This window comes from Leopardus geoffroyi, chromosome C3, assembly GCF_018350155.1.
Source record: "Leopardus geoffroyi isolate Oge1 chromosome C3, O.geoffroyi_Oge1_pat1.0, whole genome shotgun sequence".
Classification (NCBI taxonomy): domain Eukaryota; kingdom Metazoa; phylum Chordata; class Mammalia; order Carnivora; family Felidae; genus Leopardus; species Leopardus geoffroyi.
Window position 1 is genome coordinate 99,238,055 of NC_059338.1, and position 21,539 is coordinate 99,259,593.

Consider the following 21,539-nt stretch of genomic DNA (forward strand, 5'->3'; position numbering starts at 1 on the left):
CACGAGGATTAAAAGATTGACTTTGGAGGGTTAATCCATCTCCTGAAAATGGGGATTTGGGATCTAGCTCTCAAATGATGCCCGGTTAGTGATGTGAATAAAAAGGATTTGGTGTACTGGTGACTGAGAAATAAGATCCCCAGTATGTCAGCGACCCAGCATTGGTTCAGGGTCTGCAGTGTGCCCAAGAGTGGCTGACGTGTGATACCTGCTGGGTGACTGATGTGCAGAGCAAATCCAGAGGCTGGGTGCGGCTTTCGCCCTGGATGGGGTAGATGCCTCAGCGACCTCAGGAGTTCCCGCGGCTGAGGCTTTCCCTTCAATTCCTGCACTGTGCAGACCTCCCAGAGATGTTTACTTTGGCAGCGACCCTTCCTGGTAAGCCGGTGGAAATGGGCAGGAGGTCATGTTTCCAAATAGTGTTTGTTACTAATCCAAAGGCCTTTTTCGACTGCAGAGGTTGGAGGAAGCAGTCAGTTTTTTGCAAAGAGCTCCTCCTAGGAATCCATTTTAATAAGGCAGGGCGGTGGTGACCCCGAAAAACGCTGGACTTAAAGCTTGTTCTGCTTTTAGATGATATGCCTTGTTGGCTAAGCATCTTTAGCTCTTTTAGCCTCAGTTTCCTCATCTGTAAATAGGGATTTAAATTAGTGTCCTCTCTATGGCCTGGGTTGTAAAGATCAAATGAGGTAATGGTTGGGAAAGCACTTGAAAAATTGGAACACCCTGCCAAAATATTACTTTATTATGCATTTTTAAAACCAAGGCATGGTTCTGTATTTAATGCTGTGTTTTTAAGAAGAGAGAGAGAAAACTCTCTTCTCATGGGTGTTCTGCAAGGAAAACAAAAGCTAACCAGGATGTAAAAGGTGGAGCCATCTTACTGGGTATTGGATTTTTGTTTGCTTTTCTGTTGGCAACAAGCCTTGTGTACCAGGATATTAATGAATAATTAAGATCCTGGCCGGAAGAGGAGGGATTTGAAAGATAAGCCTGAATGATCCATCAAGAAAGAATTGTTCCAGGTATAGGGGGCTACTTTGTGAGGAGACAGGAAAGAACAAGTCAGGGAAAGCAAAATGGAAGTCTAGAGGAAATCAAGTAATAAGCTGGAGTGTGCTGTGAGTAATAAAGAGCCTTTGAGAGAAGCAAAAGCTTGAATGTGATAGAAGAAGCCAGAGAGGGAAGGTGAGTTAGGAATCGCATGGGAGGAGGGAATGGCTTTCCTGCTAATGAGTGGAGGTGTGTGCGTGTGCATGCACACACGTGTGTGTGTGCATACACACCCACGCCCAAGTGTGTGGTCTTCAGAAGATTTGAAGGATTAGCTCAGTGGCAGAGTTTTGGTGTTCACTGAAGCAACTGAGATAAGGAGTACTTTGTAAAGATACAGTATTCAGAAATGTGATTTCTTAGAAACTGAACCCAGAAGGAACAAACAGGAGTTAAGAGGGGGAAACAAGTTTCCTATTGTTTTCTTTTTAATGTCCGATTTTAAGAAGGAGCAGAGAGTGCAGCATCATGAGAAGGAGATTTCCAGAAGCCGAATTCCCCGTTTGATTCTTCGGCCCCATCTGCCCCAGCAACAGCACAAAGTGTCCCCAGCCTCTGAGTCTCCCTTCTCTGAGGAAGAGAGCAGAGAGTTCAACCCCAGCAGCTCTGGGCACTCAGCGAGGACCATTAGCAGCAACAGCTTCTGCTCAGGTATAGTACCCATGGGAGCCACACACGATCACCAAGTTTGTGCTCTGCTGGTGCACTGTGAATGGACTGGAGCATGCCCCTTAGAGCCTAGATCTGCACTTCTATTATTAGGATAAATTGTCTGAGGTTGCACCTTTTTGGCTGTTTTGACCTTCACATATAGCAGTTTCATATGGTTCAGTCCTGATGGAAAGTCATACCTATTTTTACATATTATTCTGGTTTATAATTTACCATGTGAAATCTAACTTCTTTTCCTATGACCGTTTAAAAAACTATTCCTTTGTTCGCTCTGGGAAATGTATTTGCTTGCATTTTATACCAACAGCCTTTATAAACCTGTGTACTTCCAATTATGGAATCCCCAAAGATAAAACAACTTCTAATGAATGAGGTCAGGATCAAGGAGGTTTATATCCCAGGGCTGGGCCTGACCTTGTAGTTTTAGAGGAAAAGAGCACAGGCTTTGTCATGTGCCAGACCTGAGCTGGAAGCCCTGATCTTTTCACCATTTACAAGTTGAATGACCTTGGGCAGGTTGCTTAACCTCCTTGAGCCTCAGTTCTTATATCCATAAAATGGGATGATAACACCTACCTTGTAGAGTTGCTGTAAGATTGAATGAGACCTAAAGGTAATCCTTATGCAGTACCTGGTTAATAGAAGCACTTAATAAATGATGGTTCTTAATAAGATGAACTATGGATGTCAGTTTTGGCACATGATTAAGGAAGTTTCCTTAAAGTTGTGAGCTCATTTGGCAAAGGCATAAATCTCTTCATAGCTTCTGAAGATGCCACCATTATCACTTGACAGAGCCTGTTATAACCCATTAAAGCATGTGACTTGGAAAGACTTGTATTCTTTGAGAAGTATTTGGAAATTGGGTAAACTTTAAAAGAGTGACTGTCTTGTTAGTAATGAAGAATGTTTCATAGTGGCTAATTTTTAGGGCTTACTCAGGGAAAATGTAATTTTCTATTAACACATGTATGAGAAGGAACATAGGAATCAAGATGCTATGATTAATGCCCCAATTTAGCAGGATTCAATATTATTTTTAGTATCAGTAACTATGTTTTTCAGTGTGCTTTTAAGTGCAGCTTTGGATTTCTTATATACTTTGACAAAATAATCCCCATCCCATGCATAAATTGTACATTAGAAATACGGTACTGACAATTTTTTATTTTTCTTTGTAAAGCCTCAGATGCTCTGCTTGATTCTGAAAAAAAAATTCTATCAAAATATTATATTTTAAAGCTTATTTCTTACCATTTGGACTTTATGAGTCTAATTTAAAGTGGAGACCCACTGATGGTTTTGCTCGGTACTTTTGCAAGAAGAGAACACAAAGATCCCTAGGACCTGGAAACGTGTTTACAGAAGGCAGTGCTGTTTGCTTTCACTCCATTTTGGAGCTCAGGAATCACTGTGTTTGAGTGTGAATGAACCCAGGGGATATCATTCCAAACTGACACGCTTTGTTTACGTAACTCCATTCCACATTTATTCCTGATATTTTCTCCACATAATCATTTTCTCTGTGACTGACTTCAAGGTGAGTAGTGTTAGCAAGGAAAAAAAAAAAAAAAAGGAAGTTGATCAAAACAAAAGAGAAACTCCAAATGTATTTTAGAAAATATATTAGGCAAATCAATAAAATTATAAATTTTGGTCATGAATCACTTTCTCCAAGACCCATTCCTGGGTGGTTTCTCCTTCCCAGGAGACCTGTCTCCCACTAAGGCCCTAATGCTGTACATGAAAATCGAAAGTAGATATTGATCCTTCTGCCATTAACTAGCTGAGAATTGAGTGGCAGAAGCTTCTAATTATGGGTGTCTATAAACCTGTCTTTCCATCGTTAGCCTTGCATGCAGTCTCCGAATAGGATTCCCCCTGTTCCTGGGCCTCATCTTTCTGTTTTGGGTGCTCCCCAAGGTTTGGGTTGGTGCCTTTCCTTCAGTGCCTTCCTTTCCTATGGAGCCCCGATAGACCCCAAGACAGCTTTGAGTGCTGCGCTAAAATTGACAGGAGCCCCCTTTGGGGGCGTGTTAATGATGCTTTAGGAGGTCAGTCTGGGGATGGAAAATAAATGGGTTTGGTACTATGGGGAGCATTAAAGCTGCAGGCAGTGAGGTAGAGAATGTAAAACACGTCCAACCAGCAGGGGGAAATAGCTGGTTTTAATCCAGCCACTTTAACACTGAGGCCAGAATATGTGTTGGCTGCTTAATCATGGCAGTTAAGTCAGAGACCAAGGTACAGGCAAACATTAAAAATGCCATCTTCTGTTAAGATTAAATTAAAATAATTTAGAGAGATTTGTTGCTGCCATAGCTTCATTGCCTTACGGTGATCATTCTGCATTAGCTTGTGTTCTTTATAAATCATCACACTGACTAATGTGAAAAAGACAGGCAGAGCTAGGGGGATTCTTACCATCAGGTATGAAATTGTGGAGGAAAATGGTCCTCAAACACAAAGCGATTTAATTTGAAAATTACATTTTCAGAACTGCAAGCTAGAGACTCTTTTCCCCAAATTCATATCAAAGGCATTGATTGTGAAGAGCTTCATATGTTCTAAGATGCTCAGTTTTTAAAAGAAGGATGTGGTGAGTTTACATGAAGTTAAATTTACTTGATATAAAGAATTATCCTTTATTTTGAGAGTCTGACTTTTTATCCTTTATATATTGTATTATATTATTTTATTATTTTATAATTTTATATTATAACAGAATGTCATGATAGTGGATGGTGGTTAAACTTGAGCAGAATAAATGACAACTCTTTGTTGATGTGTTCCCCACGTCCACCATATGTTTTTCTTTTAATTTTACCGATCTGTGAAATTACAAGACTGGGAACCATGTCTTTGCAAAGTGGCCTGTCCATTTTTGCCTACTGTATTCCTTCCCCCACTCCCTGCCTTTCCCCTATCTTCCCACGGGAGCTTTGACAAGGAACATTTAATGACTTGATATTCTATATGCTAATTTGTGTGTTGTATCTATCTCATTTCAGAAAGAAGGAGTTGTGTGTGACCTTTTGCAATTCATTTGGGGTATAATCCCAAAGAGCGCTTCCTTTAATAGCTTCTTAGTAACAGAATTTCTTTGAAGATATGAATGTGTTTTGTGCACTCCAACATCATTCTTCTGATAAAACAGTCTATTCTTTTCAGTTTGTATTTGGTCTTCGTCATTGTGACCTTAACTGGGCACAGTAAAGTTTATATGGTATTGGAAGCCAGGCCCTATTTGTGTGCATGGCAAACAAAACATTATATATTCCTAGTAAATATTAGCTAAAGTTTTTTTTTAAAGAATATATACAGAAGTATAGTTAATAGTAGGTTAATAGAAACAAAACACCTGCTTTCATGTCCACTCTCACACTTTTAAAGTTTTTTTAACCAATGGTTTGGTATAACATCACCCCAACTTCCTCCCCCCCACCCTCTTTCCCCTTGTTTCTTGTTTTAACATGCCCACAAGAAGTGACAAAACTCATATTTGTGAGTTGTGTTCTGGGTGTGGCCCATTGAATCTAGGCCTCTGTCCATTTTTCTCCCCTTTCTTTGTTGGTAGTGAATTTTGTTTGTCATAATACCGTGACTCCAGACATTCTTAGAAAAGCCCATGACCTGGCTGAGTCAGTCAGTCACCTCCATCAGTCACCTGCCATGGTTAGCAGCCTGCTGTGCATTTCCTCCTTGCTTAGTTGAGGTAATAATTACCCCTTACAGCTGGGAGGCAGATGGATTGCTGGGTTTTACTCTAGTTCTCCTTAGGGTGCCTTGTAAATATGGCAGGTGGAACAAATTATGTGTAGAGAACACGGGTTGTTTTATGGGAGACCAGTGATTTCTTGGAGTTATTTCCATGTTGCTAATGTGCACACACAGGTATATAGGCAGGTTTGTGACTTAACCCACTAAAACATGTACCAGGTGGGGCGCCTGGGTGACTCAGTTGGTTAAGCATCTGACTTCAGCTCTGGTCATGATCTTGTGGTTTGTGAGTTTGAGCCCCGCATCAGGCTCTGTGCGGGCAGCTCAGAACCTAGAGCCTGGAGCCTGCTTGACATTCTGTGTCTGCCTCTCTCTCTGCTCCTTCCCTGCTCATGCTCTGTCTCTCTCTCTCAAAAATAAGTAAACATTAAAAAAATATAAAAACCTGTATCAGGTCAAGACACTAAATGGTCAAAATCCAGGATTCTTTGCAGTGGAATCCTGAGGAAGGTGTTTGTGGAAAGTATTCTGGTTTTTACAGTGACTGGGAAGAAATCCTTCTTTGAGTGCCAGTGACCTAGAGGTAATCATCGTTGCTATTTGTGGGAAGGACAATTAAGGCAAATTACAACCTGACTAGTGCCCTGCTGTGACATGACAATACCTCCAAAAATTTGCCAGGCCTTGCCAAACAAATATTTCTGCTTTGCTTCTGTCCAGTTGAGGAAGCTTGGCATCTGGATAGAGTAAATCTTTGAACATAATCATCAGAACTGAGATGAACATTTTAAAGTGAAGTGAGCTGCAATACTGAATTACACTCTAATTGAATGACTGCCAACCTGCTGTGAAGAAAAAAACAAAGACCCTAAGACTTTAGTATCATTTTAATGAGTACAGGACCCAGGCACAGTTGCATAATAGATATTTCAAGTGCTTAACTGCCTCAGCCACAGAAATAAGCACCTAATGATATGGGTCACAATATAGGCAATATTTCTTTGAGGATGTGGTGACTGCAATTAGGAGGGCAAGAGCAAAAATTTTTGCCATTTAATAAAAGACCTACTGAGCAGTGGGGATGGTGAATAGTAACCATGATGGAATTGGACCAGGCCTGAGAGCAGATTATGGTACCATGAGAATCTTTTATGTTCTAAAATACTAAGGTTGTTCTAAAATGATCTGAATTGTTTCGCAATTCAGAGAATGGCATTTGTCTACTTTCTAATCCTCAGGAAAACTTTGTTTGAAATGCAGATGCCTTGGCCCCACCCTAACCTATTATCTATTATCACAGAATGGGAGGGACCCAGGAATCTGTATTTTATAGGCTTTCTAGATGACTTATACCTACTGAAGTCTGAGCCTCAATCCTTTGTGGTCTGTGTGTGTTTGGGAATTTTGTATGAGGGACGTGAAGGGTATGCCCCAGTAGCATTGCAAGATGAAGAAAGATCAAAGAAGATAGAAGTGGTGGCCAACCAAGCTGTTTAAACTCATGGCATGGGCAAGAAAAATGCCTCCACATTCCCTGGAAATGATAGCTTCTCACTCTGTATTTATAATTCCTGTGTCATTAGTCTTAGCATTAATATTCTTTATATCTACATTATTGTTGTAACTTGTGTTCAAATGGTAGACAAGTAATGGAGGAAAAAGTATTTTCCTCCTTTATTTTCCTATGTAATCCTCTCACTGGATTTACTATCTCTAGCATACTTTTAACTCTTTTGCATTTACTTTCTTTGGTATTAGGATGATTTGGGGTACTCTGAAAGCAGGTACACTGGATATACTCTTTCTGAATAACCAGTGGATTCACTGAATGAGGAAAAAGGGAAACTGTAGCCTGGGAGTAGCAGAACATTCACCTTTTTGCAAGCTTCCACAAAAATGTGGTGTCCACTAAGCATTTATTAAATGCCTGCTGAGGATCAGGAATTGTGCTGAAGTCATGATGATGAATAAAACAGAGAGACGGAAAAATCAATTCTATTACTGCCTTCACCCTGGCATCAAAAAATAAGTGGGATACCACGTCTGTAGATGTGATTCCCACGCGGCTACTTTTACTTACTTGTTTCCCTGTCCCTTTTACTTACGCCCACTCCACACACACTTCTTCCTTGTAATTTGAGTTTGTTGGTCCGTTTATTATCTGCATTGGCCTCTCACATTTCATAAGCCCAAGGATTCAAAGAAGTAACATTTATTAGTGTGGTGTAGTGGATAAACATGAGCCTTGGCATCCTAGACCTGAGTTGAAAGCATGAAATAAGATTAGAAAGGTGGGCCAGGCCAGATCAGGAAAGGTTTTGTATGCTATGCTAACTTGATCCATGAGATCAAAGATCCATACAGAAACTAGGCGAGTAATGTAAAGGGTGAGGCCACCTGGATAGATCACAATAGAGGGGAGTCTAGAACTGGACAGCATGTGCCCCTTCTCACAATATTCAAATTTAAAAATTCAGGTGTTTTTTTTTTTAAATATAGTTTATTTACTTATTCTTGAGGGGGGAGGGGCAGAGGGACAGGGAGAGAGAATCCCAAGCTTGAACCCACGAACCGAGAGATTGTGACCTGAGCCAAAATCAAGAGTCAGAGGCTTAACCGACTGAGAGACCCAGGCACCCCTAAAAATTCAGGTTTTTAACTAACTGCCAGCTAAGTAGCATGTATAAATGGCTGGGTGTGGCTCCTGGGCTGCCATATGGCAATTCCTAAAGATCTTGCAGAGTCATGAAAGGGTTTTCAGCAAGGAAGAGTTATGACTGTATTTACAATTTAGAAAAATCTTTCAGATTATATGTTGGACAGTAGATGGAAGGAGGTAGGAATGATGGTGAGGAGCCTGCCTGGTTTGAAGGCCATTGTGACAGTCTAGTTGAAGACCAATAAAATGGTATGTAAGAGGATTTAGGGGCTAGAACATACATATATGAGTCCACCAATTACAAGTGGAAGGGGCAGGAAAGAGTTCTATCTGAATTTCCTCTGGTTGAACACAAATGGAGCAGCAGGACTGGGGGAAAAGGACACTGAGTCAGGTTAACAAGCTCAGATTAAGCTTGGTTGCATTTGAGGTAAAGCGAAAGGTCTGGAGCTCCAGAGAGAAGGCAGAGATGTGGGTAGCTGAAGTCAAGGGAGCTGATAGTATTACCCAAGGGCAGTGCATGGAGGAAGATAAGAGGCCCAAGGCTAGACTTCTGAGATCAAGCATGAGTATACAGAAAAAGGAAACCAAGGCACCTAAAAAAAGAGTTCAGAGAGGAAGGAGGAGACTCAGGAGTGACAGTGAAGAAGAGTGTAGCCAACAGGTTCCGCTGTCACACAAGATGAAGGAAGGTATTCTCTAAAAAATGTTCAAGGATAAAACCACTAGGGTATCAGTGATCTTAGGCAGAAACAATCCCAGGAAATTGTGGGGATGGAATCCAAAATGCATCAAGCTGAGATGTGAATGGGAGGTGACAAATACAGTGTAGACAGCTTTTTAAAACAAGCTTAACTGGAATGGGAAAGAAGTAGAATAAAAACAAGTGTTATTTTGTGTTATTTTGGGCTCCTGGGTGGCTCAATCAGTTAGAATGGAGTCTTGGTTTCAGCTCAGGTCATGATCTCACAGTTCATGAGTTCAAGCCCCACATTGGGCTCCACGCTGACAGTACGGAGTCTGCTTGGGATTCTTGCTCTCCTTCTCTGTCCCTCTTTCTGCCCCTCCCCAGCTCACTTTCTCTTTCTCTCTCTTAAAATAAATAAACTTAAGAAAAGTGTTATTTTTAGTGAAGATAGAGTGTTTATTAAATGACAGGTATTTTGATAAGATTGTTAGGCTGAGGGGAAATAAACAAGAAAGAAATTAAGTAAACACACACAGAGATTGAGAGAATGAGTGGAAAAGGTTTAGCTTTGTAACAAACCTGGGGGTGGACCCAAAAAGACATGTATAGGAAGAAAAGAAAGGCTGGAGATGAATATAGGTAAGTATAGGGTAGGTAGTTGAAGGATACATTTCACAGCTGGGTTAGGTGCCACTATATGCTTCCTCTGTCATACCACATGACCCACCTGGTTTTTAGATTTCATAGTTAGTTACCTGACTCCCCAGTAGACTAAGCTCCGTGAAGGCAGGAACAATATAGTTCCCTGCACTATACCTGACATATAGCAGTTGCTTAATAAGTATTTATTGAAATTTGATAGAAGGCATAATTATGAGTAAGACAAGTGAAGTATTTTCATTCATTTAATAAAATTCACTGAGAGCAGGTACTATCTTAGTAGTTGGGGGAATAACAACTAGAACGGTACCTAATACTCAACTTAATGGGTTTATTAAATGAAGGAAACATTCCTGTCCTTGAGAGTTTGGCATCTCGGTTTAGCATCTCCAAATGTCAAAAAGAGTAATTAGTCTCTGTAATAGAACCGTGACTCCAGTGCTCTGGGTAGCTAGAAGAGAGATCTCTTGCTAAGAAAATCAGAAAACTCCACTCACAAATCGGCACTTGCAAGGCATGAGAAAAAAGCAGCCCAGGTTAGAGTCAAGAAGGAATTTAGCACAAAGCTACATACATTTCCCAGCACTACAACTGGACACTAGCCACGACCCCATCCTTCCCCCCACCCAGGTGCTTTTGAGAAAGCTCTGGTCTCCTCCCACTGACCCGGGGGAGACGGGGTGCACTTCAGCTATACAAGACTGCTGAGTATGCCTGTACTGGAAGGTGGCTTTGCTGGCTCCCAGGCACAGTAACTGCTGCACATGTCCCCTGCTGCTCGGCTTGGCTGTCTTCTGCTTTGGAGATACTGTGCAGCCCCTCTTCTGCCAGAGGGGAGAGAGACACCAGTGACAGCTGCTCCTCAGCTGCTGGACATAGTGCCCCAGGCTCCACTGCCTGGGGTCACACTGCTCTGGTTCCAGAAGGAGGCCAGTCTTTTTCAGGCTGACTCCTCTCTTTTTTTTTTTTTTTTTTTAATTTTGAGTGTAGTTGACACACAATGTTACATTAGTTTCAGGTGTACAACATAGTGTTTCAAGAACCCTCTGTGTATGCTGTGCTCACAATGCTATTCCAGTACTATTGACTGTATTCCCTGTGCCGTACCTTTTATTCTTGTGATTTATTTTCTAACTGGAAGCCTATATCTCCCACTCCCCTTCACCCAATTTTCCCTTCTTCCCCTTTCCCTCCCCTCTGGCAACCACCGATTTGTTCTTTGTATTTGTAGGTCTGAATGACCGCTCTTTCTTTTTAGGGAACCCAAACCAAGGTTCCCAGTGCCTCCCAGTACTGTCATGTGGGCTCATCCAGCACTCACCCCCCTCCCTGCAGAAACTCATCCTTCAGCTTTCCACTGCTGTCTGAATTTTCCCGGGGCTCCTCCTTTTTCCTGGCTGGCTCTGTCTTTATTCAGTCTCCTTTTGTGTGGGTGACCATACAGTTAGCATTCCTCACAAACTCTAACCCAGCCCTCAGAATTCATGAGTCTGTGGACCCTAACCAACCCTTGTATTTATTCTGAGGTGTTTGTGAGGATTATATTTTAATGCTAATTATTATATTTTTAAAATTCCAGAGTAATAAAAATGTGCAAACCCATAGAGTAGATGTAATCACATTTATAGGATTTATTTTGCTTTGCTTTTTGCCAAAGTGAGATCATGCTATATTGATCGGTGATCCTTTCTGTTTATTTGTTAAGTGAATATTTATTGAACATCTGCTGTGGGCAAGACACTATCCTGAGAGCTGATGTAGAGTGATGAACAGTACCCACAGAACTCCGGTCTCCAGGAAGGTGTATTCAGGCAGTACCTGTTCCCGGCATTGCTTGTCAGCACAGAGAAGTCCTCTCATTCATTGTAAGGACAGCACATATTCCACTCTAGAGAGGGACACTATTCAATGCATTCTTCGTAGGTGGACATTTTGTCTGTAGGGTTAACCTTCAAAATTCAGAACCTTATTTTATGAATGTCACTGGAATTAGACTGTTTGTGAGCATATTTCTCTTTCTCTTTGTTCCCTTTTTTAAACAAAGTAAAACCATGCTACACATGTGTTACCTGAAACAATTATTATTTTGTTAATAGATAAAACCCAAAGGTAGCAATTATAGGAATTATGTGAGTATCGCTTTTTCCTTAACTTTTCTTCATTTGTATCCCTTCCTCCTTCCTGACCATCACTATATTCAGATTCTCAGTGTGAGAAAAATAGAACAGAAGGGAAAAGATATTTACGTTGCTACAAGACAGCTAAGTTTAACTCAGGTGTCCTTGGAGAGGTTTGCAGTGTTCTTGTTAAAGAGTCTTGAAGAGATGATGAGATAGCTTCTTGATCTGTCTCTGTCTGTCTCCTCTTTCCTTCTGATGGTCCTTCCAGTGCTTCTCCCTCACCTCCCCATCTCCCTCTCTCTCATCTTCTCCCACCAAGGAACCTTTAAAAAAATAACTGAGTCTTTAAAAAGGCATGGCATCAGAGACTGCAAATAAACCCCTATTGCTAAGGAGAGGGAATCAGAAGTATTAGTAACATGCCTATTTCAGAACCATCGTTCCGAAAGGACCAAGCACGGAAAATGGAAGCTTGCAGGACAGATCCCCTCGACACACCACCTGCCGGGCGCCCCTGTCTTGGGGCAGTGACAGAGCCACCCTGCTCCCCTGTTTCTGCACCTGCTACCCCCTCACCAGAACCCTTCCATAGTGTCCTTTCTCACACTACATTAACTATTTAGTTGGAACCGAGATATTTTCCCCTCCAAACTCCTTCTCCTCTGGCTGCTAACACAAATCAAACATCTTGATGCTTGGTGAAAAACCAAGTAGGGGCCCTTGTTTCCAAAACAGCATGTGTCCTATGAAGAAATGGACACCTGCCTTCCTTTACTTCACTTACTCTCATCCTTCTCCACTGCCGAAGTATGCACCAGAATGACATTAGGGAGCGCTCAAAGCTCCAAAATAGCTCAGAAATCCCAGGAATGTTTGCATGGGAGATGATTATTTTGTCTCCAAGAAACCAGGGAGACATTCATTAAATAATTACTCCGCTCTCCATTTTTATAGATGTAGGTGACAGGTCTTGGTGGAAGGGCTTCGTTGCATTACTTTCCCCAGCTCGTTTCCACCAGCTCATACATACACTCACTCAAGTATACACATCCTTAAAGGAAATAGGCTCCTTTGACCCCTCATCTCCTTGTGCCTGCCATCCTGTTTCTCCTTTTCACAGCAAAACTCCATAATTTGCCCTTGCCAGGCATGTGAGGGCCTTGCTGGCAGATCTTTCTCTTGTCTGCCCTCATTTTCTGTGACTTCCCAGCAGCACTCAACACAAATGAACAAGCCCCTCCCTTAGGAAGGATTTTCCTGCTTAGCCTCTGTGGTCCCACCCCTCTGAGGCTCCACCTGCCTCTTAAGTCACTTCTTGGGCACCATTGCTGGCTCCCCCCCTCTCCTTGTCCTCACTTGTCACATTGCCCCTTCCTCCTCCTGCTGTCCCCAAGGGCTCCCACCTCTAAATTTCTCAGCTGTAGGATGGTGATGCTTCTGGCCTCTCCCCTGAACTTCAGGCTCTCATATCCAACTGCCTAGTTGATATCTTCCAGTTCATGGTTAGTTTGTACCTCAAATTTAGCATATCAAAAACAGAATTCTTGGTTGCAGCACCTACATGCTTATAAACCCATTTTTCTCCAACTCAGAAATGACCACCATGGACCAGTTGCTTATGCAAAAAAACCTTGAAGAGGGTCACCTGGGTGACTCAGTCATTTGAGCATCCAACTCTTGATTTCAGCTCAGATCATGATCCATGGGATCAAGCCCCATGTCAGGCTCTGCACTGAGCATGGAGTCTGCTTGAGATTCTTTCTCTCTCTCTCTCTCACTTTCTCTCCCCCTCTCTCTCTCTCTCTCACTTTCTTTCTGTGTCCCTCTGCCCCCTCCCTAGTGCTCTCTCTCTGTCTCTAAAAAGCAAAAACAAAAAAAAACACTTGAAGACATCCTCGATCCCTTCCTATTTTTCATTATTGTGAATCAAATGCTTCCAATTATTTTTCCAAAGTAAATCTCAAATCCATCTACTTTCTTCGATTTTTTCACAGCTACCACCTAGTCAAACCATTATCATCTCTGATTTCCACCATGTCAGGGCTCCACATGTTTATATGCTTGGGCTCATTCATTCCTAAAGGGGCCACACTACATAATGGTTAAAAAGGAGGCTCTGGAGTTAGCCTGTTTGGATTCATACCATGGCTCTACCACTTACTGACTACAACCTCAAGCAGGTGGCTTAAATTCTAGTGCTAGGTTTGTATGCCTTCTGCAAAGCAGGATGATATTAGTGCCTGTCTTGAAGGGTTATTAGGGTAACTTAATAAGACTTATTACAACATGCCTGGTACTTAGTAGGCACTCAGTAAATATTAGCTAGATATATCATCACTAATACAGTCTGTTCTCCACAAATCAAATTGTTGTCATCTGCTTAATGCACTTTAAGGCTTCCATCACACTTAACATAAACTTGGGATTCCTGGCCTATAATCTTGCACATGCTCTGGCTTCTGCCTCCCTCCAACCTCATCATTAGTCCTTCTCTCCCTATCACCCTTCCTGGCCTTCCTTCAGTTTCCTCAATATACCAAACTCCTTATTGCTCCCTCTACCTGGAGTTCTTTTCCCTGCCTTTTCCATGATTAGTTCCTTCTCATGTGTTTGGTCTCGGCTCAAATTACCTCTTCAGGGCCTTCCATGACATCCTGTCTGATGAAATACTTCCCACCCCCCACCTAGCTAGTCTATGTAATATCACCCAGTTTGTTTCATTAATAGTAAACACAATCAGATATCTTCTCTATGTACTTCTTTTTTTACTTGTTTATTAACTGTCTCTCTCCACCACTAGAATGTGAACTTCTTCAGGACAAGGCTCTTAGAGAGTCTTGATCATCATGACATCCCTAATATGTAGATGACTACCTGTCATGTAATAGGAAATCAGTAATTATTTGTGGAAGGAATGGATGGGTGGATGGATGGATGGATGGTTAGTTGGATGGGTGGATGGATGGATGGATGGATGGTTAGTTGGATGGGTGGATGGATGGATGGATGGATGGTTAGTTGGATGGTTGAATGGATGGATGGATGGTATTCTTACACTTCAACATTGGCTGTTGGATACTGTCATACTGTAATACTGAAACAATTAGTGTAAAGCCTTGTAGACTTGTGAATTCTCACTCCAAAAAATGCTAAAATTAGGTAAAGGAAAAGAAGTTTAAATTGTCTTGTTCAAATCTAGAAGCAAAATTCTCTGAATGGCAAGCATTATATGGTTACAGGGTTGTAGCAGAATATTGGAAAACTAGAACTAGCTAGAACTTCTTGCCTCGAATTTTTGTGGTCTGTTTATTATGGGATGGCTTCTTTCTAACAGCTTCCTTTGTCTGTTTTTAATTTGAGAATTCCCAGAATTGCTGCTGCTTCCTCTTGGAACAAACATAGGTAGAAAATTTTAGAAAGAAACTGGCTTGTGGTGGTGAAGAAAACAGATTTCAGAGTCAGGGAAACCTGAGTTTGAATCTTGAGTTAGTTACTTAGTAGTTGTGTGACTGTGGAATTCTTAACTTCTCTGGGCCTCAGCTTTCCCACCTATGAAATATTATTAAAAATTAGTGTTACTTGATAGCTACTTAATAAGTATCACTTTTCTTATCTTACCTACATCCTTTCAGTGCATTTGAATGGTTTGTGGTAGGAATTTCACAAGGTTCAGATTAAGCATGAGTTTAAACTGTGACGTTTTATGTCTCCATCAGACTGTCTTGGGAAATGTTAGGATCTGGAACAGAAATAATACTAACACTTATAGCAGTGTCCGGCACATAGATAGTAAATATTTGTTGAATGGATGAGTAAGTAGTCTGTAAATGCTTCAGTCATTCCTGAGAATCCACTAAATTCCCATGTAGTTTAATGTTTCCTTAGAACTACAATGATTTTTTTTCCTCCAAATTATTCAAATGAACACTGAAGAACATCAAACCATAACTGAATGTTTCAAGACGTCATGGCATAAAACCACGTTTTCCTCTGCCTGATGTTATTTTTAAGTACATCTTCTGGAATTGTTTAGTTCAGCATTTTGGGAAACAAATGAGCTCCAAGATCTAAATTCAAAAATGAACCAGAAGTTTCAGAAATGTTTCTTGGACTTTGAAGAAATATTTTGTTTGTAATCTTTATAACCTGTGTTTTACTTTTGTATGGAATTGGTGCAAGGATGAAGTAGTGACTTGGTCATCATAATTGCCACCAAAAGTTTGATGACATTGGTTGTTAGGCACTGTAGTTAAATCTCAGGAAATTATGTGATACACACACACACAATCTTAACTAGGCAAGCTTATTATTTTAAAATGTGGATTTTAAATGTATATATACTCGCTTTGCAAGAAATATTCATTGATTTCAAATTTTTACCAAAAAAACAATGCAAAGTAATATGGAAAGAATAAATTTCCTTAAAAAAATAAATAATAATAATAAAGTTGGCATCTAACTTCCCATCGCCTCTTAAAATGAATTCCAGCGGTGCCTATGTGGCTCAGTCAGTTAAGTGTCTGACTCTTGATTTGGGCTCAGATCATGAATCTCATGATTCATGAATTCAAGCCCCAAGTCAGGCTCCACACTGAGAGTGCAGAGCCTGCTTGGATTCTCGGTCTCACTCTCTTGCTGCCCCTCCCCCACTCACGATTTTTCTCTCTCTCTCTCTCTCTCTCTCTCTCTCAAAAATAAATGAAACATTAAGAAATTAATGAATTCTAGATGGATTAAATTTAAATGAAGAGTGAAACTATAAAAATCTAGAAGAAAATATAAGTAAATGTTTAATTGATCTTGGAGTGAAGAAGGACATTCTAATCATTAAAGCATCGGAAGAAATCACAAAGGAAAATATGGAGAGATTTGACAACTAGAAGTAGAAGAAGGTTTGTATGTCAAAACATTGTAAATTAAGGGGTGCCTGGGTGAGTCAGTCAGTCGGTTGGGCGTCAGTCTCTGGCTCAGGTCATGGTCTCACCCTTGGTGCATTCAGCCCTGGTTCAGCCCTGTGTTGGGCTCTGTGCTGACTGACAGCTTGGAGCCTGGAGCCTGCTTCTGATTCTGTCTCCCTCTCTCTGCCCTTCCCCTGCCCGTGCTGTCTCTCTCTCTCTCTCTCTCTCTCTCTCTCTCAAAAATATTAAATTTTTTTTAAAAAAACACTGTAAATTAAAAACAAGCAAACTCAGTGAAACGTAACAAAGGATTAGTGCCCTTCATATATATAAGGATTTCTTACAGGTCAATAAGAAATCCATAACATTTTAGTGGAAAAATTGTCAAACTAACAGTTCAGTGAACTGTTGACTAAAAAGGTCCAGTGAACATATGAAAGACATTAAGCTTCACTAATAATTAAATATATGCAGCTAAAACATCAAAAATATGTTTTTCATTATTAATTTGGCAAAAATGCAAACAAATGGTATTCAATACTTGCAGGAATTTTATAAGTAGGACACTCTCATTCAATAATAATAGGAGTATAAGTTGTCTCAAACTTCTTTGAGGGCTTAGTAATTCCACTTTGGATATACGTTCTATAAGACAATAAAAAAATTTGACCAAAGATTTATTTTTAAAATGTGTTATTCAAAACAATTTCAACAGTAGTGACAAAATTAGAAACAACCTAAAATAACCCACAAGATGGAATTGACTTTTTAAAATGATATGTTTGTATCTATTTTAAATAATTACTCATTTAAAGTAAGTTTTTGAGGGGCGCCTGGGTGGCGCTGTCGGTTAAGCGTCCGACTTCAGCCAGGTCACGATCTCGCGGTCCGTGAGTTCGAGCCCCGCGTCAGGCTCTGGGCTGATGGCTCAGAGCCTGGAGCCTGCTTCCGATTCTGTGTCTCCCTCTCTCTCTGACCCTCCCCCGTTCATGCTCTGTCTCTCTCTGTCTCAAAAATAAATAAAAACGTTAAAAAAAAATAAATTAAGTTTTTGAGAAATTAAATCAAATATTTTGGAACTTTAAAATTTTTTTTTAACATTTTTTTATTTATTTTTGAGACAGAGAGAGACAAAGCATTAACGGGGGAGGGTCAGAGAGAGGGAGACACAGAATCTGAAACAGGCTTCAGGCTCTGAGCTGTCAGCACAGAGTCGACGCGAGGCTCGAACCCACGGACCGCGAGATCATGACCTGAGCCGAAGTCGGCCGCTTAACCGACTGAGCCACCCAGGTGCCCCAAGGAACTTTTAAAAACATACTCAGAAACAGAATATTACAGTGACCCCCATATACTGCTTATCTACTTTGACAAGATTAAGCAATAACAAGATATTGTCATATTTGCTACGTCTATTCCCTTTTTTCTTTTTTTACTTTGCTGAAGCATTTTAAAAAGCAAATCTCCAGGCCTCATGTCATTTCATTTCTACCTATACACCTCAGCAAGCATTTCTTTAAAAAATTGACATTTTCTTACCTAATCATAGTGCCATTTTCATTACTGCACAATTACCATAATTCCTTGGTATCATGGAGAATATTGAAATAGCTCCAGTTGTTTCAAAAGTGTCTGTTTGCTTCCTCATATCATTTAACCCAGAGGCCAAACAACTTTTTCTGTAAAGAACAAAATAGTAAATATTTACGACTTTGCTAGCCAGACAATCTGTGTCATAATTATTCAACTCTGCCATTGTAGCTGGAAAGCCACAGTAGACAATACCTAAAGGATTCAGCATGGCTGTGTTCCAGTAACATTCTGTTTACAAAAGCAGGCAGCAAGCAGAATTTGCCTGCAGGTTGCAGCTTGCCAGCCCGTTTTAACTCATTACTCTCTGTTCTCCATATATTTTATAAGGTGGACATTAGCTTTAAACTTGTTTAGATTCAGGGGAAATTTTTGTGGCAAGAATACTTCATGGGGAAAGCTGTGTGTTTCATCTGGACATCCCATCAGAAGGTACATCATGTCTGTTATCCCACTACTGGTGATGCTAAGAATGAGTAGAGATGGGTAAGGTCTGATCTCTTCACTGGAAATTCTCTATCAGACTATTGTCTCATGTCTCATCTATTATGTGTGTTATCTAAATCAATTCTTTCATTAGAAACAATTACAAAATTGGGGCACCTGGGTGGCTCAGTCAATTAAGCATCTGACTCCTTGATTTTGGCTCATGCATGATCTCATGGTCTTGAGATCGAGCCCCACATTGGGCTCCACGCGAAATATGGAGCCTGCTTGGAATTCTCTCTCTCTCCCTCTCTCTGCCCCTCTCCCCTGCATGCTCGCACTCTCTATCTCTCAAAATAAATAAATAAACATTTAAAAAATAGTTACAAAAAAGTAACTTTCTGTTATTCCATATATTTTCATTAACCAGATGCTTCTGTAAAGGAGAACTCTCCAATATCAGTGAGGGATTTCAGTTATACTGAAATATAGTTTGTACAGGAACGGTTTTTCAATCAGGATATATGCTAGTTTTTTCTTTCCTTTTAATTGCCACAGTTCGATATAAAGAATTGGTCCCTAGATCACTGCCAATGATTTCCAGTGTGTTGGCATTCTTTTAGGTGAAAAGGGTCCTTCTTTCTCTCTGTAGTTTCCTATTTTTATGACTCTGAGCTCACAGAATTTTTTTGTGTATCCAGTGGTTATCAGTCAGCTAGCATTAATTATGTATTCTTTCTGATGCTCAAATTGTCCCATCTTTGGCCAATGTGGGCCCTTTTGTGTTGGCTCCTGTCAGTCTTTAATAGCTTCTTTCTTTATAGCCTAACAGGTTCCTGGGGAAAGTATTCAGTAACAGAGTAATGAAACTGTCTATACTATATGTTGAAACAGAGCTTTAAAAAGCAAGAGAGAAAGTAAACCATATGCATAATTAAAAGATCAATAAGAAATATGCAAAATTGTTAAATATTTTTCCTGTTATAGGAAACTATTGTCTGTTTATTTTCTCTTTTTACTTCTTTGTACTCTTCTGTACTCTATCTAGATCCTCTGCATTAAGAATTATTACTTTTATGATTTTAAGGATTAAGATAGGGGCACTTGGATGGCTTAGTCAGTTAAGTATCTGACTTTGGCTCAGGTCATGATCTCACCATTTGTGGGTTCAAGCCCCACATCGGGCTCTGTGCTGACAGCCTGGAGCTTGCCTCGGATTCTGTGTCTCCCTGTCTCTCTGCCTTTCTGCTTGTGCTCTGTCTCCTCTCTCTCTCTCTGTCAATAATAAATAAACATTAAAATAAATAATAAATAAATAGTAAGTTAAAATTTTAACAACCCCAACAGATTTCCTTTAACTTAGCAAGTTCCTTTAATGCATTTAAAATAAGATACAAATTATTTTAAATATATATATATTTAAGTTTATTTATTTATTTTTGAGAGAGAGAGAGAGAGAGAGAGCACTAGCAGAGAGAGAGAGAGGGAAAGAGAGACTCTTAAGCAGTCTCTGCACTGTTAGCGCAGAGCCTGATGCAAGGCTCGATCCCATAAACTGTGAGATCGTGACCTGACCCGAAATCAAGAGTCGGATGCGTAACCAACTGAGCCACCCAGGTGCCCCAAGATACAAATTATTTTAAAATATACTTATATACACATTTTTTCAGAATTATAATTGTACAATTATTAACTATGTCCCATATTCTTAAAAAGCTTGTAATGTAAAAAGAGGAAAAATAGATTAAAGAACATTTTTTTAAAACAATCCCCAGGCTACAAAATTATAATAATTTTGTCTCATCTGTCTTTATAGACCTCACCATTTTTTTTCCTTAACAACAATTTGGAAACTATTTAGTAGGTCTGTTTCTTTACAGGACTTTAGATAGGCCACAGCTTGTGGAACTTCCTGGATCTATGAGTATTCTTTCTTTATCCTTAATCCTGTGTGTTGACAGATTCAGAGCAAATGAACAAGAACAAAATAACCTATTCCTTAATATAAATCAAGAAGGAAATGTAAATTAGTCTCTTTCATTATAGATGGTGATCAAAAGCCTTGATAAGAGTCACCTTTACCCCTGCTCCATCAGGGACCATCCTGGGCCTATTTAAGTGGGATTTAAAATTATTTACCTCAGAAGGAAGTTATCCTGTATTTTCAAATGGATCACAATGTGTAAAACATGAAACTTGGTCTTGTTGTATGTTTGTTTTTAATGAAGTTATACTTACTGTGAATAATAAAGAAGTGTAAAAGCTCAATTGTGTAAGTGCTGAGGTAGAGGGGTGTGTGTGTGTGTGTGTGTGTGTGTGTGTGTTTTAAAAGAAAAACTTCTCCCTCTCCAATAGACTGACAGTCTTCCACATGCTTTTCCTAAAGCCTTTCAGGAAAGGTTCCCTATGCCAAAGCCAGGCTGAAATGTTCTTGTTTTTTCAGGCATTTTTCTGGAAATTTGAAACACTCCACACTTTTTGGATAGATCATTCAGGATTTCAGTCATTTCCTGCCCTGAAATAGTTTCCTCATGGCGTCGTCTTAGAAATTTTTGTCATTGATAATTTCTGTATACTAACATAACCAAAAAAGCCATAATTATAAATTCTGTGGTTATAAATCTATGGATTCCACAGGACAAATTCAGCTAGTAGCAGCAGGAAACAGAAGGCATACTCAAAGGATTTAACTGAAGTGGGTTTAATAAATAAATCTCTTTAAGTATGTGCTTGATCCACATGTAGTTTGGCACATAGTAAGATTAGACATGAATAACCAAAAAGCATCAACTTGGCTGCAGTCTTCTTAGAATCTTACAGTAAATGTGAAGGGAGAATATTTTACATAGAATTTTGGAAAGGAGTATCATCTTCATCTGGACTGGTAGTCTGCCTCCAACTGAAACCATGATGTTAAAAAGGAGGAGGAGGAAGAGCAAGGAAGGGGAGGGAAAGGGGGAGAGGAATCTTAAGCAAGACTTGTTGAAAAAATAACGACTTTTTCAGTGCTACCAGAGGAAAATACCTCAGGTGCCTCAGGTTACCAGATGACT

At 40.1% G+C, this 21,539-nt stretch overlaps 1 protein-coding gene across 4 annotated transcripts in view; it reads left to right on the forward strand.

Annotated features, from left to right (window-relative positions):
• SYBU (syntabulin) overlaps positions 1–21,539 on the forward strand; it is a 111,657-nt gene that overhangs the window by 38,542 nt on the left and 51,576 nt on the right. For 2 of the 4 annotated variants that reach the window (XM_045453878.1, XM_045453879.1), the window contains exon 3: positions 1,500–1,704. In XM_045453878.1, the coding sequence (XP_045309834.1) occupies positions 1,500–1,704 (205 nt within the window). Of the gene's footprint in view, positions 1–248; positions 379–1,027; positions 1,189–1,499; positions 1,705–21,539 lie in introns of those variants that run through there. The other 2 variants (XM_045453880.1, XM_045453881.1) reach the window with 2 other exon arrangements.